Source organism: Eucalyptus grandis, chromosome 11, assembly GCF_016545825.1.
Source record: "Eucalyptus grandis isolate ANBG69807.140 chromosome 11, ASM1654582v1, whole genome shotgun sequence".
Classification (NCBI taxonomy): Eukaryota; Viridiplantae; Streptophyta; class Magnoliopsida; order Myrtales; family Myrtaceae; genus Eucalyptus; species Eucalyptus grandis.
The window spans coordinates 17,171,558-17,189,712 of record NC_052622.1 but is presented as its reverse complement, the minus strand read 5'-3'; the positions used below and the strand labels follow the sequence as shown (position 1 = coordinate 17,189,712).

Sequence of the window (18,155 nt, the reverse complement as noted above, 5' to 3'; positions counted from 1 at the left end):
CCTAGACTCGCGAGGAACGGCAGCCGCCGTGCTTGAGAAGTGGTTGGGCAAAGTCTGAGCCGAGAAAGAAATTGCAAAGGGCTATTTAATCGCGAGTTACGGGAGTCTTGGTACACGAGCATGGGATAGAGACTATCATAGGCGACCGACGTCCAAAATGGCCACAAGGGTCGCGTATATCTAAGCTAATCTCTCCTTTTCTTAGGCGGGCAAAGTCACAGGAGAGAAGGAAAAAAAAGAAAAATAGTCTTGCATCAATAATTATTTAGGGTTAATATCACGACCTCAAATTAAATCTCAAACTAGTATATGTGTGATAAATTTATCCACACTTAGTTTTTGTTAACTTTTAGCGTGAAATTACTGAATTAGATGACACGTAATAATTAACGGGTGTATTATTTTGGTATTTTATGTAACGTTTTTTTATAATATTAAATCCAATTTAATGAAAAATAATAAAATGTTAATATGTCATAAATTTTTTTAGGGGTAATTTTATCACAATTGTATTAATTTAAAATAAATTTGTTAGAAGTATACCAATTTGGGGTTTTTCGTGGTATTAACCTAATTTTTTACGCTTTAAGTCCATGTCAACAAAATCTATTATCAAGATGTTTTAAGAATAAGCGATAAATCTTTTCAAAAAGTACATGGATGATTTAGGGCGTGTTTGGTAATGATTCTATTTCTGAGAATAATTTTTTATCAGAAATGATTTTTTTTTTTCTGATTCTATTCCCGGCAACAATTTTTAAGCAACCGATTCTTTCATTTTCGTCAGTCCTTCCGTTGTTGCCTCTTCTTGGTCCGGGTAGAGTGCTCATCTTGGTTCGCGGCTGTTCGTCTAGTTGGCTGGTGTTCGTCTTCCTATGTTGTGTTTGGCTCTCCTGAAGACTGCTGGTCTTTGTTTTTCTTCCCTTTTGTCAGGTGGCTCCTTTTGGCTCTCGTTGCCTTTTTCCTTTTGTTGTGTAGGTGGTTCCCCAGTTCTTGGGTGTTGTCTTTTTATATCGGCTCCCTTACACTCTGTTTAACTTATTGTCTCTGAGTGTTTGTTTTTTACGCCGATCTTGTGTACAATTGATTAAAGCTATTTATATATTCTTACATTTACCAAAAAAATAAATAAATAATTTTTTAGCAAAAAAACATGCTTGGAAATTATCCAAAATTTCTATTCTCATGACAGAAATATGTTAGATAAGATTCTTAAAAAAAAATTATACTTATATTATATTTTTCTTTTTTCCTTTTTTTTTTTTTATTTTCCTTTCTCTCTTCTTCTTCCTCCTTCTTTGTAGCTAGTCATCGGCCCCTTTGTTGTGGCCGGCAAACAACCGGGCGAGATCCAACGAGCTTGCTGGAGGCTTGCTTGGCTAAGGCAAGCCTTGCTAGGCCATTGGTGAGGCCGAGCTTGCCTTGCCATCGGCCAGGTTTCGCCTTGTCGGGCCATTGCCAAGTGACGCTGACCTAGAGTTGGCCCGGTGAGGGCGAGGTTGGCCTCGCCCAACCATGGGGAGGCTCAGGCCGACAAGCCCTGCCATGGCTCGGTGTCGCTAGGGCTAGCGATCAGCCAAAAGGAAAAAAAAAAAGAAAAGGGAAGAGAAGAAGATAGAAGAAAAGAGGATAGGAGAAGAAAATTGGAATTGATTCTATGAATTGTTCTCGGAAATAAAAAGCAATTTTTCTACTTCTTGATTCTATTCCAAATCCATTCTTGGGAATAAAGAATTTTATTTTTGTTTCCGAGAACAAAAAATTTACCATTTTTATTTTTTTATTTTTTTTTCACTGAAACAAAAAAACATAATCAGTTATTCTTGGGAGTGTTATCAAATAGGATCTTAAAAATAAATAGAGGGGATCTTTAATTTCGAAAAAAAAAATACAGGGATTATTAGTGACGTTATTATTAAATTCTTTAATTATGTCTTTGACCCATCAAAATTTTCAAAATAACAAATTTGACCCTAATAACTCTTGAATGGACCAAGTTACAGTCAAGAGAAGGTCAGATCCCACCCTCCAGATCCTCATTGATAGTCGTGGGCTTGCTAGAATTGAAGAATGGCTGTTGAATTTCAAGAGTACCTCCGGTGAGCTTTGAACTTTTAGCCGTGACTCTTTGGCCTGTATGGAAATCTAGAGACAATTTTATCTTTCGCCAACAATCTCCAAATCCACAGCATCTCGTGTGCTCGGCTTGGGCCATGCGTCAAAATATCAGCAGATAGAACAGATTGGAAAGCAAAAACGACTACGTTGAAGGAGGCTCACAACCGATTGGTTTCCGTCCTTGGCAAGGGGCTCTCAAAGTAAATATAAACGGATCCGTTAAGAGAGGGCTCAATGGAAGGAGTGATTAGCTATGTGTGTCGTGACTATAATGGTGTTTTGGTGGACAGATTCACGAAATCCGTGCCATATCTTCAGCAGTAAAGGTGGAAGCGAAAGCCCTAGTAGAAACCCTAGATTTCCTCAGCACATGCAAGTCATCTAAGTCTTCAACTCGAGTAGAGCTGGCAAAATGGGTCATAAACTCATATTATGACCCATTTTTAGTTAAATGGTTTATATATGGATCAAGTGAAAATTAAATATAGGTCAAAAATGGGTTTGAAAAATAAAACACAAAAAAAAAAAAGGATCTAAATGGGTTATTATGAAACCCACTTTAAAATTTAAACCCATGGACTTTTTTAATTTACAAAATGTTTTTTAATTAAAAATTGAAATTATAATTATTTTTCATATTTCAATTTTTTTCTTTTATTTTTTTTCTTTCTTTTTCTTCCTTCCTTAGCCAATGGCCGACAGGGCGACAAGCCAGGCGAAGCTCGAGCTCGCCGGTAGGTCGCCAATGATTAGCGAGGCTCGAGCCTTGCCGAATCTTGTGAGACTCTAGCTCGCTAGCATTGAGCGGGGCCTTGACCTCGCCAAATCGGTGAGATCGAGCCCCACCTAACACCGATGAGCTTGATCCGGCAAGGCTGAGGCCTCGCCAAATCGGCAAGATCGAGCCTTGCTCGACATTGGCGAGCTCGAGTCTCGTCAGATCCGGTGAAGCTCGGCCTCACCAACGACTGGCTTGAGCCTCGCCACATCGAATCTAGCGAGACTCAAGCTCGCCAGCATTGGGTGAGGCCTCGGCCTCGTCGAATTGGGGAGATTGAGCCTCGCCCGACGCTGGCGAGCTCGATCTCGCCTATGGCCAATCGCCGACCGTCGTCGTGGCTGCAGCCGGCCAAAAAGAAGAAAAAGAAAAGAGAAAAAGGAAAAATAATTATTAAAAATATAAAAATTATACTTAAAAAATTAAAAAATCGATTTAAAAAAATATTTTAAAAATAATCTTAAAAAATTTCCATTAAATTTGTATTGCATAAAAATATTTTAACAATACCTTTTTTATAAAAAAATCATAAAAATGAGTTTTTTTAGATTTAGTTAAAAAAATTTTATGTTACGCTTTTTAGTTATTCAATTGTATGTTCACTTCAAATAAGAGAAGCATGTGCATAGTCTAATTCTTTATAAATATTTCAATTTATAGGTTTTTTTTTTACTTTTTTTTTTTACTATTTTTAATTTAATTTGAAGTTTTAATCCAATTAACATATAGTAGAAGTGGATTTTCCTGGAATATTAATAGATTTTAGTAATACGGATCGGGTCGGGTATGGGTCACTAAATTTACACTACAAGAATATAGGTCAAAACGGGTTAATGGGTCGTCCCATTTTCAACCTGACCCGACCAGATCCATCCATTTGCCACCCCTAAACTTGAGTCAGACTCTTTTAACTCTAATATGAGCGGCAACAGGAGCAGATCAATCTGCTTGGGATGGGGGAGGCGCTTATCAGTGCAACTAGGAGGAAGCTCATGGGCTTTGATGACCTATCCTTGGCCCATTGCAGTAGGAAAAAGGTTGGAGATTGGTTGGTTAAAGCCCATAAAGATAGTTATTGGGCCTTTAATCGGTTGTCCAAACCCCCTGAAGCCTTATGGGCTCTTCTATGTTTTGACTCTAACGTTTTGTACCCACAATCGTTACCAGAGTAATGAAAAGCACTTTTTTGCAATACAAAAAAAAAAAAAAAAGTCAATAGAAGGTCTACATAGTACTCGCGCACAGATGCTTGACAAAAATAAAACTCACTGGAAATCTACGATTTTAGTCCCAAGTTCTCGGTGTGGCTGTGGTATCTAAGTTAATTTGAATTCAATTTGGACAAACATTCTTACATTTGGTTTAAATTACAAACCAATTATTTTGTAATTTAGATTAGAAATGAATAAGATTGACGTTTGAACCTTAGGATAATTTGTATTCATTTCGGCTTTTTTTTTTACATCCAATTTGGGTAGTGATACTTGTACAATGACCTTAGCTTTGGGACATTCCTAGGTCGGCTTTTTTCCATGATCCGGATTTCTCCTTGAACAAGGATCACATTTTTTCCGCGTGCTCGATAGATCAAAATAAAATTATATAATTTATATTGAACAATCCAAAAGCTACATATAGGTGAAATTTCACATCTTGAGAGAAGAATATCTAACATGTATGTAAGTTTTAGGGCGATAATATAAATTTTAAAAAAGAGTTAATATAATAAAAATTTCAAATTTGTATATTTGTAACAAAATTACTAAAAATTAATTTTTGACCATCAAATGTCCTAAATTGATACACTTATGATAATTTTGCCCAAAACTAATTTTTAATCACAAAAAGTCTCAAATTGATACATTTGTGATAGACTTATCTTGGGTTAGGTTTATGAAATTGGTTAATATACAAATCGGTATATTTATGATAAACGAAATTAAAACTTCAAATTGATATATCGTATGTCACTTAATTCAATAATTTAATGATTAAATTTAATAGAGGATAATTTATTATAGATGTATCAGTTTGGATTAATTTAAATTTATCATAAATATATTAATATGGATTGTTCGTGTTACCTCTTTTTTTTTTTTAAACAAAGGGTAAAATATTTAAAAGCGGTGGAAACATTTTAAACGTTGAGCATTCGAGTGTCAATGAAGAAGATAACTGAAAAACAGGAGTCTCGATTGCCAACCAAACACTTATCTCCACCTCTCTCCCGGAGGTGAGTCCCAGGCACAATCCGATGATGGCGACTTCTGCACTCCCTCTGTCACCACCCTTCCCTCACTCTCACATCTCCGCCGCCGCCGCAACCGCCGCCCCCGGCGGCGAAGCCCTGCTGTCTCCGCCGAAGCCGACCCTCAAGACCCCCACCGTCCGCTCTCGCCTCAGCCGGCTCTGCCAAGAAGGCCAGCCCCACCTCGCCCGCCAACTGTTCGACACAATTACTCGCCCATCCGCCGTCCTGTGGAACACCATCATCATCGGCTTCATCTGCAACAACATGCCCGACGAAGCCCTCCTCTTCTATTCCCGGATGAAGAGGGCCTCCCCCGACGTCCAGTCCGATTCCTACACTTACTCCTCCACTCTCAAGGCGTGTGCCGAGACGCGTAATTTGAGGGTAGGTAAGGCCGTGCACTGCCATTTTATCCGGTGCCAACCGAACCCCAGTAGGATCGTGTATAATTCTTTGTTGAATATGTACTCTGCGTGCTTGAACAGTGCGGAGAATGATGTGGGTTATTTGATGGATTCCGACTACAGTGTGAATGATCCGGTGCGGAGAGTTTTTGATACAATGCGTAGGAGAAATGTGGTTTCTTGGAATACATTGGTTTCGTGGTATGTAAAGACTGAGAGGTATATGGATGCGGTTAAGCATTTTCGGACAATGATGAAGACTGGAATAAGGCCAAGTCCGGTCAGTTTCGTTAATATTTTCCCTGCCATATCAGGTGTTGGGAAGAGAAAGTTGGCCAATGTGTTTTATGGGTTTCTTCTAAAGTCGGGAGATGAATTTGTGAACGACTTGTTTGTTGTCAGTTCAGCTGTATTTATGTATGCAGAGCTTGGGTTCCTTGATATCGCTAGGAAGATTTTTGATCATTGTGTTGAGAAGAACACGGAAGTGTGGAACACGATGATTTGTGCATATGTTCAGAATGATTGTCCTGCTGAAGGGATTGAGCTCTTTGCTCAAGCTTTGGCTTCAGAGCAGATGGACCTCGATGATGTAACTTTTCTCTCAGTTTTAATGGCTGTTTCACAGTTGCAACGATTGGACTTAGCTTTACAGCTTCATGCCTATTTGATTAAGAGGTTCACAGTGTTGCCCGTTAACATATTAAATGCAGTGATAGTAATGTATTCGAGGTGCAATTCAGTTCAGACATCATTTAAGGTTTTTGATAAGATGCTGCAGAGAGATATTGTCTCGTGGAATACAGTCATTTCTGCTTTTGTGCAGAATGGGCTGGATGATGAAGGTTTGATGCTTGCCTATGAGATGCAGAAACAAGGGTTTATGGCTGATCCTGTGACAGTAACCGCTTTACTCTCCACAGCATCGAATCTGAAGAATCAACGCATTGGCAAGGAGGTTCATGCATATCTTCTCAGGAATGGGATTCAATTTGAGGGAATGGGTAGCTATCTCATAGACATGTATGCTAAATGTGGCTTGATTAGGACTGCAGAACAAATCTTCAACATTGATTACATGAATGCTAGAGATCAAGCTATATGGAATGCTATGATTTCTGGGTACACTCAAAATGAACTGACTGAAGAAGTTTTCGTGATTTTGCGACGGATGCTTGAGCAAAAAGTCATGCCCAATGCTGTTACAATAGCATCAGTTCTTCCTGCTTGTATCTCCATTGGAAGTATAAGTTTCGGTAAGCAACTCCATGGATTCTCAGTTCGCAACTTTCTGGACCAAAACATCTTTGTGGATACTGCTCTCATCGACACGTACTCCAAGTTGGGTGTCATCAGAGATGCTGAAAATGCCTTCAGAAGGACCCCCAAGAAAAATTCGGTCACATATACCACCATGATACTTGGTTATGGTCAGCACGGGATGGGTGAGAGAGCTGTTTCATTATTTCACTCAATGAAAGGGCTTGGCATTGAACCCGATGCAATTACCTTTGTTGCAGTGCTGTCTGCGTGTAGTTATGCTGGTTTAGTTGATGAAGGCCTTCAGATATTCAGATTAATGGAGAGGGAATATAAAATTCAGCCATCAACCGAGCATTACTGCTGCATTGCTGACATGCTAGGGAGAGTTGGGAGAGTGAGAGAGGCATTTGAGTTTGTCAATGAGTTGGGTGAAGATGGTAATAAGTTGGCAATTTGGGGTTCACTTCTAGGAGCCTGCAAAATTCATCGACATTTTGAAATTGGGGAAAGTGTTGCAAGAAAGATGATTGAACTTGGGATAGGAAACAACAGTTCAGGCTATCAGGTTTTGCTCTCAAATTTACATGCGGAGGAAGGCAACTGGGAGAGCGTTGATAGGTTGAGGGGAGAGATGAGGGAAAAGGGTCTGAGAAAGGAGGTTGGATGTAGTTGGATTGATATAGCAGGCACCATAAACTATTTTCTATCAAGGGATCAAGGCCATGACCAATGTGATGAGATATATAGTACGTTGGATGGATTAGCCACGGAAATGAGAAAAGCTGGTTATAGGCCTTCTCTTGATCCTGATCATGTTGAGGTATATGAATAAAATAAGCGACGAGATGAGGTTGCCCCAAGATTGTCTCTGATTATCACATATTTGGTCTTCTATCTCCGTGAAACTGCAGACAGCTGGCAACCGGACCTTTTGTTGGATGTCTTATTCTCCTATTATATATCCGCCCTCCCAGAACATTATGTCTATTCTTCAAGGGAGAGTTTGTTTTGTGTGCTTGGAAGTGTTGAACCTGAATTTTGCTTCACTCAGATTTCTGGAGTAGTTTTATGTCAGAAACCTACATGGTTATTGCTCCTTGAGTCTGCTGATGAGGATTAATGTAGCCAATGCAAGCAAGGTAGATGAACTGCTTGAAGTTATCGGAGCCAATGCAAAAAACAATGCCAATGCCAAACAACACAGGTTGGTTATCAATGACTATGTTCATTCCAATACTGTGGGAGGATTTAAATACATTTAATATTGATTGAAATTTTTCAAGAGAGGACACGCCTTCAGCTCGACTTTGCACGTTTTTCCCAACCCCGTATGACTAAAGGTAAACTGGAAAGGCTTGATTTATTTTCCATAAATGGCCTCTTTATCCTTTAGTCGTGATCTGTGTATAATCTTACCATTTATCTTTTTGTTAATAGATGAGGCCCATGTTCTATCTATGAGCCAAGTGAGAAATGACGTACAATCATCATCCTGGCACTTGGGGGAAAGGTTTCGTCTTCCTCCAACTGAGATTAACTTCATTGCACCATTTTTTGTAACATAATCTGTAAGTTGGCAGAATATCCACTTCTCATAATTTATTTGCTTGTGAGTTTTTCTCTACCTGTGATACAAAGTAGCATGACTACTGCCAGCAGAAGCAATTTTCTTGTCCTTTTTCCAATTAAAAGAAGAAAAAACTCTCTTTTAACATTTTAAATTATTGGACTTCCAGAAGCTTTATCTTCACCACACAGATCAGAACCTCTCAGGACCACATGTGCTATCTTGTCCTCTTTCTTATCCATAACACCAATACTCTATGGCAATTTCAGGATTGAGAGTTGAGAAAAGATAAGATCAATTTTCTATAACAATGAAGAGGGGAGAGCTGGTATTTGTCCCTTCACCTGGCATCGGTCAACTTGTACCCGCTGTTGAAGTTGCCAAGCTCCTTGTCCAAAGAGACCACCGCCTCTCAGCCACAATATTCATCATCACACTGCCGTTTGACAACAAAATCACCACCTACACCGACTCTCTTGCTTCTTCTTCCTCCTCCATTGATGGCCGCGTCAAGTTCATTACCCTTCCTGAACAGAAACCTTCCTTGGAAGCGAACTTCTTGACCTCCCTAATAGAAATCCAGAAACCCCATGTCAAAAAGGTGGCCGCGCAGTTTGCTCATTCTGAGTCAGGCCCTGAGGAGCCGAGACTTGCAGCTTTCGTGATTGGCATGTTCTGCACGACGATGATTGACGTTGCCAATGAGTTTGGAGTCCCCACTTATGTCTTTTACACTTCAAGTGCCGGCGCTCTTGGTCTTATGCTCCATCTCCAAACCCTTCGTGATGTCCATAGCCAAGACATCACTGAGCTGAAAGACTCGGATACTGAGCTGATGGTCCCGATTTGCATCAACCCAGTTCCAGCCAAAGTCCTGCCCTCTGTGGTGCTAAACAGAGATTGGTCCATGGTGATACTGGATCAGTTTCAGAGATTCAAAGAAACAAAGGGCATACTGGTAAATACATTTTTGGAGCTGGAAGGCCATGCTGTCAAGTCCTTTGCAAACAGTGAAATCCCGTCGGTGTACCCGGTGGGACCCATACTAGACCTCAAGGGCAACGCTCACGTGGGCTCCAGTGATGATCGACAGGGGGAGGATCTCATCTGTTGGTTGGATGATCAACCTCCAGCATCAGTCGTGTTCCTTTGCTTCGGGAGCATGGGAAGCTTTAGTGAGGATCAAGTGAGAGAGATCGCATGCGCACTGGAGCAATGTGGGTATAGGTTTGTGTGGTCCCTACGTCGTCCTCCACCAAAAGGCAAGATGGGGTACCCCAGTGATTACACCAATCCTGCGGCCGCATTGCCTGAAGGTTTCTTGGAACGGATGGCCACAGTTGGGAGAGTGATCGGTTGGGCTCCACAGGTGGCGGTCCTGGCCCATCCGGCAGTTGGAGGCTTTGTGTCGCACTGCGGGTGGAACTCCATACTGGAAAGCCTTTGGTATGGCGTGCCAGTCGCCACGTGGCCACTGTACTCAGAGCAGCAATTCAATGCCTTTGAAATGGTGAGGGAGCTGGGATTGAGCGTTGAGATAAGGATGGATTACAGGAGAGATGTGAGGGCTGAGAGCGAATCAATGGTCTGTGCAGATGAGATCGAGAGAGGGCTCAAGAGTTTGATGGAAAGTGGCAATGAGATGGAGATGAGGAAGAAGGTGAAGGAGATGAAGGCAAAATGTAGGATGGTGACCATGGAAGGTGGGTCTTCATACTTTTATCTGGGTCAGCTGATTAGTGAGATTTTGGACGGCATGCAATGAAGAGGGCAAATGACAGCTACAACTACCAAATCAACGGTGGAAAAAAGGACGTCTGCAGAGAATTTTTCTTCCACCCGCATTGGATGCAAAAATTATCGCTGAGAATTTTTCTTCCACCGGCCATTCTATGCAAAAACTATCGCTTTTTTATTACGTTTTATGTAAGGGACTTCTTGTGTGTATATCAGACAGTAGCTATCGTTACAAGCATATTTGCTTCAAGCCCATCTGGCCAAAAGAGACATACAACCAGCACCGAGAAGGAGAGCTACATAGGTTCCAAACAGGAGCCTCCCGTTGTTCTGCAACTTAGGGCTCATGAAGTCAGCAGCAAGAAAATCGACCAGGGCCATGTAAATTAATATCCCTGCAGATGCAGCATTGAAGATGCCCTCCACAACGAGCGCCTTTGGGCTGTTCTCGTCATACACACTGGTGAGTCCCAATCCTATAGCAACCCCAACTGGGGTTGTGAGGGAGAAAAACATTGCCATGATTGCGCTTGCCCGAGTCTCAAACTTTGCCTGCCAAAGCAAAAGAGAGATGTAGTGGAGGTAGTTGGACGATTTTATATAGGCGATCACTAAGGACTTTGGTAATTTGCCACCTTTTGATTTGTTTAGGAAGTTATGTGAATTTAGATCTAAGGTATAATTGCTATTTTTGGGTACCATTGAGAGAAATGGTCGATCATTTTGGTTGTTTTACAGTTTTTTAAGAGAATGGGGTCTTTTTTAAGGTAAATCATGTTTGAGGTTCATCTGCTCATGCAGTAGAAGTATGTCAGAACATACGATTGAATCAAGAGTTAATTCAAATTTCTATTATGCAATGATCCATACAAGGAGCCAACAAGGTACTTCTAGCCAAAAAGTGAATACACTGACTTATTATTGCGAGATGATAGAGACTGATTTCAAATTCAAATCTCAAAAACTTGTTCAACAGGTTCACCCAAATGGCTTACTTTGGAGATAGACCTTATCATCTATGGAAGCATTCCGGAAATTAATGCTACCCAATTGACTAAAAACCAAAATATGATTGCTTTTATAGCCCCCTTTCCTGAAAAATACATTGATTTTACATGGCTCAAATCAGAAAATGACCCTCAATATGCATGAAAAAATAATTTTATTAAATCCAAAAGCAGATTGAGGACAAAAAAGAGTACCAGAGTGATGCATCCACCGAGGCCCATGCCTTCAAAGAATTGGTGAAAGGTCAAGGCAGCAACAAGAGGCCTAATTGTCTTAGGACTCTCCGAAGCTCCCAACGAGATCCCTATTATCACCGAGCGCACCACAATCCCCAACTCTAGCACCTAACGATGTCATAACCACAAATATCAAAATTGGAACATCACCGTATTAGGAAGAAGAATTAATTGAAGTAATTTCGAATTCAAACTCAATCCCACTGAAAAATATGCATGACTATCATGGTTTTACTGAAGCCATAACGAAAAGATAATAGTAGCAAGTAAGTCAAGACGACTGATGTGCATAAGTTGCGAATCACAGAGTGAACCTGAGACACTACTCTATGCCGCAGGAGATCTGAGGAGTTCACGTCTGAGTCTGTCAACTTCGGCCCGTGAGAATGGCCATTAGAGGCATGTGCGTGCACGTGTACGTGACCATGGTTTTCTCTGGCCTTCTCTTCATCTTCGACATAGTTGTCCAACATGGCCTTGTCGATGTGAGACTTCTTGTAATAAGAAGTCGCGAGAGAGTCCACTATCAATGTCCCGAGGGCGGCGATCATCGCCACGAACCCTGCGAATGGGAATTCCCCCCACGGGGTCTTGCCCAGGCATGGTGAGGTCAAGCTCTCGAAGGCATCCGGAAGGACGTGTATGAATCCGGTGGACAGTATCACCCCGGCCGCAAAGGCCTTGATGATGAAAAAAATATTTCTCTCGGGGTGCAAAGCCGGGACCGTCTTCCCGAGGATCGGGAGGCACACCCCGATCGCGCCTGCCACGAGGATCGAGGCTATTGCAGCTAGCTTGTACTTGAGGGCCTGGCCCTTGTTGCGGTCCTCACTATCGGTCTCGCATGCGCAATCGCCGAGGACAACCGGGATCAATATGAGCAGGCACAAAAGCCTCATGACTTGAGATTGAACAAGAAATTTGTGCTCACAATGGGGTGCCTAATTTTTACCTTCGGCAAAACAAGTTGTGTTAGATGTTTTTTTATCCTTAGGCTTCCGAGACTACTAGGTTCATGGAGGTATTGATATATAGGAGCATCGTTGACGTTCTTGGAGAAAGAGTGAGGTCATTGCTGAACAACTTTTAAGAGTCGGATTCCAATGGATTATTGTGGTGATTAGTGGAGAAAACGTGAGGTCATCGCTCGGCAATTTATAAGAGTTTTGAGGATTCGAATGGATTCTTTGGAGGTTGAATGGACGGGATAGCGGCATTGTTGCGATTACTGGAAGAAGTGGGGTAATCTTTTGAGCATTTATAAGAGTTTCGAGTTCAATGGATGTCTCTGTTGTTTGCGCGAACCTGAAAGCATTCATGGAAAGTGACGTAGAAACTAGGACAGTGACAAAAGGTAAGGATGAATTCAAGGTAAGCCGGGGAGTGTTGGTACCATGTCGACATGATTCGAGTTTTAAATACCTATAGTACATAACGTGGATCGGGAAATATGGAGATTAAAAGGGGCCAAATTCATGTCTTGTTATTAATTTCTCTGCCCGTTTTTGTTCGTATTACATTTCCTGCGTCGATTTGTTTTGCTTGGGTTAAACCCTATATATAGGATTAATGTTAGGATTCGGCAGAGAGCACAACGAGATAGAAAGTGAAAGTTGAATCCTATGCCTTCTTGTCAATAGGGAATATGAATCATACCCCAACAATTATTACTTCCAAGGTCCTAAATTCATACATATGTACCACATTTATCTCGAACTAATTTCTGCATCATAGAAAATCTCAAGTCGGGTATACCTTTGACAAATCTATTTTTCATTGACATTTGTTCAATTGTTGACATGGAAACGGGGAAAATTGTCCACAAAGTCTTAAAACTATTACAACTTTATTAATTTAATCCTAAACATTTTAAATTTGAAAATGGAGTCCTAAATCTTTTACTTTTTGCCAACTGAGTCCATTTGGCCAATTTTGATAAAAAAAAATAGCTAATGTGAATGCCCGTGGTCCTAAGCGATATGATTGGTGCTAACATCAACAAATGACTCTAAAGTATACCCAATCAAATGGTTGTGTAATGCTTTAGGAGCACCTAAAAGTCTCTTATTTTGTTTTCTCCATCCGCGAGAACTCGATTAGTCTTTGTGGTCTATTTCTTTTTTCGCAGAAAGTTGAAGAATTGGTTGAATCAAAAACGCAAAAGAGGTTCATGGCCAAGGGTAAAGATGTCCAAGTAATGGTTATTTTAGAATGTACCAACTGTGTTAGAAACGGTCAAGGAATCAAAGGGGTGTTTTCAGATATATTACTCAAAAGAATCAACACAATACGCCTAGTCAATTGGATTTGAGAAAATTCTGTCCCTATTGGAATCGAGAACTCAATTCGTCTTTGTGGTCGGAGGGGATCAATAAGGGGAAACAGAAAAAAATTCCACATACCAGCGGGTTCTTGGAATGGACGTTCATGGTCTGGATAGTGATCGGTTGGGTTCTGCAGGCGGCGGTCCTAGCCCCTCCGGCGGTCGGAGGGTTGGTGTCAAACTACGGGCGGAACTCCATACTAGAGAGCTCTTCGGTACGGCGTGTCGCTTGCCGCGTGGCCGCTGAACTTGGAGCAGCAAAAGGGATTACAAGAGAGATGCGAGGGCCGAGAGCGAATCGAATGGTTTGCACCGATGAGACGGAGAGAGGGCTCCGGAGTTTGATGGAAAGCGGCGGCGAGATGGAGAGATGAGGAAGAAGGTGAACGAGAAGAAGCGAAGCTTTCTTCTTCCCCCGGCATTGGATGCAAAAGATTTTCGCGAAACCACCATTGAATGCAAAAGAATATCGCTTTTTTATTACAACTAATATCAAGGGACTTCTGTTTGTGCGTGTATCAGACAGGATCTATTCATTACAAGCGAATTCGCTTCAAGCCCATTTGGCCAGGAGAGACATGCAGCCAGCGCCGAGGAGAAGAGCTGCAAAGGTCCCCCACAGGAGCCTTCCGCTGTTCTGCAATTTGGGGCTCATGAAATCAGGGGCGAGAAGATCGACTAGGGCCATGTAGATCAATATCCCCGACGATGCAGAGTTGAAGATGCCCTCCACGATGAGGGCGGTCGGGCTGCTCTCGTCGTACACATTGCTGATTCCGATCCCTATAGCGATTCCGACTGGGGTCGTGAGGGAGAAAAACAGTGCCATGATCGCGCTCGCCCGAGTCTCAAACTGGGCCTACAAAACGCAAGAGAGAGAGAGAGAATAGACATTAGTTTTGATAAACTTGATGCACAGGAGCTTTTACTCCAAGATAATAGAGACTGATTTCGAACTCAAAACATCGAAGACATTGTTCAACAGTGTCAGTGGCCAAAACGGCTTCATGTTCAGATACCTTTTCCTGGAAAATACAGTGATTTTCACAGCACATTCGGCATGAGAGAAAACTTCAATATGCATGGAAAATACTTCTATCGAATTCAAAAGCAGATCGGGGATATGAAGGAAAGAAAAGGGTACCTGAGTGATGCATCCGCCGAGGCCCATGCCTTCAAAGAATTGGTGAAAAGTCAAGGCAGCAACAAGGGGCTTTATCGTCTCGGGACTCTCCGAAGCTCCCAAGGAGATCCCTATGATCACCGAGTGCACCACAATCCCCAGCTCTAGCACCTAACAATGTCATAAACCACAAATCTCAAAATTGGAACCTCACCATGTTAGGAAGAAGTACTAATTGAATTAGTTTTCAGTTTTCACTCATATTCGAACTCAATCCCATGTGAAAAATACGCTTGGCGATCATGATTTTACACAAACCAAAAAAAAAAAATAGTAGCAAGCAAGTCATATGACGACTAATGTGCAGAAAATTGCGAATTACAGTACTGACCTGAGATACGACTCTATGCCGCAAGAGATCGGAGGAGCTCCCATCCGACTTTGTCAACATTGGAGCATGAGAATGGCCCTGAGAGGCGTGCGTGTGCACATGGACGTGACCTTGGTTTTCTTTGCCCTTCTCTTCGTCTTCGGCGCTTTTGTCCGGTCCGGCCTTGTTGGCGTGCAACTTCCTGTAATAAGAAGTTGCAAGAGTGTCCACCATCAACGTCCCGAGAGCGGCCATCATCGCCACGAACCCCGCGAACGGGAATTCCCCCCACGGGGTCTCGCTCAGGCACGGGGAGGTCAGGTTCTCAAAGGCATCCGGGAGGACGTGGATGAACCCGGTCGACAATATCACTCCGGCCGCAAAGGCCTTGACGATGAAGAAGATACTTCTCTCCGGGTGCAAAGCCGGGACCCTCTTCCCAACGATGGGGAGGCACACCCCAATCGCGCTCGCCACGAGGATCGACACGATGGCCACTATCTTGTACTTGAGGGCCTCGCTCTTGTTGCGGTCCTCGCTATCGCTCTCGCATGTGCAATCACCGAGGACGACCGGGATCAACGCAAGCAAGCACAGAAGCCTCATGACTTGAGATTGAACGACGAATCTGTGCTTTACAATGGGGACCCTAGGTTTGGATTCTTAGTGGATTGTACTATGCGAGCTGTGTCGAATGTTTTTATTCTCGGGGCTTCTGAGACTTTAAGGTCGTGGGAGATTTACGGTACAGCTGTGGTCATCGTCCAGAGAGTCCAGTGGATGTCTACACTGTTGCCCAATCTTTGGAACCGCAAAGGGAAAGTATTCATGGGAAGTGATGTAAAAGCCAGATAGGGATAACTAGTTTGATGAATTTTAGGAAAGTAGCGACCGAGAGTGTAGATACTATGTCGACATTATTTGAATTTTCAAATACCTAAAATAGATAGTGTCAAATAAGCAACTATGGAGATTTTTCTTCTTCTTTTTGTCAAAACAAATATTGAGATTCAAAAGGGACTAATTGCGTATCACGTTATGGCCAAATCCGTATTTTGCCATTGATTTCTCAGCCTTTCTACAATTGATTTTTATTTTTAAATTGTAATTTCAGGTTGTATTTCTAATTTGGAAAGATTTAGTATGAGAGAAATTAAATATAAAGTTAGTATTTTAAGAGGTGACAGATGGCGTTTGAATAGTGAATATATCAAGGAGATACTTGCTCCTTTCTAGGTATATTAAATATGTAAGCTGTCAATCCTTCTATTTTCGTTCTTCATTTCAAAAGCAGAAGATTATTTTGCATCACATGTCAAATAATACTATTTTTGAGATACAGATTTCATGTGGTTCAAATATTATATCAAATTTGGGTTAAACTTCTAATTTGAATTTTCTATACCCAAAACAGGTAATGTCAAAAGGCAAATATGGATATTCAAAAGAGGCCAATCGTATCATGCTGTACATTGATTTATATGGCCAAATTCATATCATGTTTTAATTTCTCAGCTTTTTTTTTTTTTCGAGTTACATTTCTGCAACCAAATTTTTTTTTTAAATTGCAAATTCAGGATAAATTTCTTATTTGAATTTTAAATACCTAAAATAGATCATATCAAAAGGCTAATATGAAGATTTTTTATTTGTCAAAGCAGATACAGAGGTTTTTTTTCAGCCATCAATACAAAGATTCGAAAGGGGCCAATCATATCGCTTTAAACATTGATTTATATAGCCAATTCGTATCTAGTTATTTATTTCTCAGCCTGTTTTTGTTCGTATTAGATTTCTACAATCAATTTTTATTTTTAAATTGTGAATTCAGGTGAATTCTTATTTGAATTTAAATACCTCAAATAGGTCATGTCAAAAGGCAAACATAGAGATTTTTTTTTTTTTTTTGTTGAAGCAAATATGGAGAATTTTAAGTGGATGGATGATTATACAATACTTCGAGAGTATCTAAAAATCTCATCTTCTTTTTTTTTCCGATTTGCAAGAAACTCAATTCACCTTTGTGATTGAAGGGAAAAATAGTTTGTTTTCTGTCAAAGAAGCATGCTTAATACAGCCTATAGCGTAAAGGCATTCAAGCCGCGTCCAAATGATATGTTGAGGCACAAAGCCTTCTAGGCCTGTCTTTATTTTCGGTGTGCTTTTAGACTTAGCTGGTCCTCGTGTTCATATGTGATTCATTCTTTCTTTCGGTCTTTCATTTTTCATTCCAGCTAAGGAGACCAAGTAAGAGGCACTAGTCTATGTGCTTGTTCATATATTATTCACATGGAACTCTCACATGCGAGGCGAGGCTTGATATTGGACAAGCTCTTTCCCTCGAGAACTGTAGGCATTTGTTATCCATTGATACTCTCTCAATTATGTGTGGTTCCGTCTATCTTTACTCCCCTCTGACATCCTAGAAGCCTACAACGTATTTGTGCCCTCGTTGGATTAGGTACGAGTCTAGTCCGAAAAGAGTACTTTGAACGACTACATAAGGGATTGCCTATTTAAAGGCGAGTATTAGCTTATATATCATTCGATAGGGCCTCTCCCATCCAATTGGGACTTGGGATAAAACATTTTTACTAATTCAAATAAGATAATACCATATATTATTGATTTCATTTATTGAACCTAAACTCCGATATTGGTGACCTGTTCTTGCATGCATCCAGTGTATAGATAGTCCTATTCGAGTTGACGCCAACACAATATTGTATGTTCTAGTTGTCGTTAAACCATACCCACAAGGATTTAAAACGTATGGTAGTGTACAATCGTGCAAGATTATTCTACCATTGGAAAATCGTAGATAGATGTAAGAGCAGAGACATTTCTAAGAGCAGAGACATTTCTAACGTCACTCTACTAGCTATGTAGTGTCACCTACTGGGTTTAACGCTAACTGGAAAAATTGCATTGGTAGTCCTTAAACTTTTGTATAGAATGCAATCAAATTCTAAACATT

General features: G+C 41.1%; 4 protein-coding genes across 4 annotated transcripts; 2 read left to right on the top strand and 2 right to left on the bottom strand.

The window, feature by feature from the left end:
• Positions 1-5,078: 5,078 nt before the first annotated feature.
• On the top strand, positions 5,079-7,674 carry LOC104425172 (pentatricopeptide repeat-containing protein At3g22150, chloroplastic). The gene has a single exon (XM_010037779.3). The coding sequence runs from the start codon at positions 5,151-5,153 to the stop codon at positions 7,644-7,646; it is 2,496 nt and encodes an 831-aa protein (XP_010036081.1). The 5' UTR covers positions 5,079-5,150; the 3' UTR covers positions 7,647-7,674.
• Positions 7,675-8,656: 982 nt separating this feature from the next.
• Positions 8,657-10,973, top strand: LOC104425173 (anthocyanidin 3-O-glucosyltransferase 2). Its single transcript, XM_018864842.2, has one exon. The coding sequence runs from the start codon at positions 8,692-8,694 to the stop codon at positions 10,144-10,146; it is 1,455 nt and encodes a 484-aa protein (XP_018720387.2). The 5' UTR covers positions 8,657-8,691; the 3' UTR covers positions 10,147-10,973.
• Positions 10,365-12,292, bottom strand: LOC104425174 (zinc transporter 1). The gene is made up of 3 exons (XM_010037782.3): positions 11,677-12,292; positions 11,321-11,470; positions 10,365-10,670 (listed from the first exon to the last, which is right to left on the bottom strand). Exons 1-3 carry the CDS (start codon positions 12,259-12,261, stop codon positions 10,365-10,367), a joined length of 1,041 nt encoding a protein of 346 aa, XP_010036084.2. The 5' UTR covers positions 12,262-12,292.
• A 1,919-nt stretch (positions 12,293-14,211) lies between these two features.
• LOC104425171 (zinc transporter 8) lies at positions 14,212-15,784 on the bottom strand. Its single transcript, XM_010037778.2, has 3 exons — positions 15,200-15,784; positions 14,830-14,979; positions 14,212-14,544 (listed from the first exon to the last, which is right to left on the bottom strand). The coding sequence occupies exons 1-3, from the start codon at positions 15,782-15,784 to the stop codon at positions 14,239-14,241; spliced, it is 1,041 nt and encodes a 346-aa protein (XP_010036080.2). The 3' UTR covers positions 14,212-14,238.
• Positions 15,785-18,155: the final 2,371 nt, after the last annotated feature.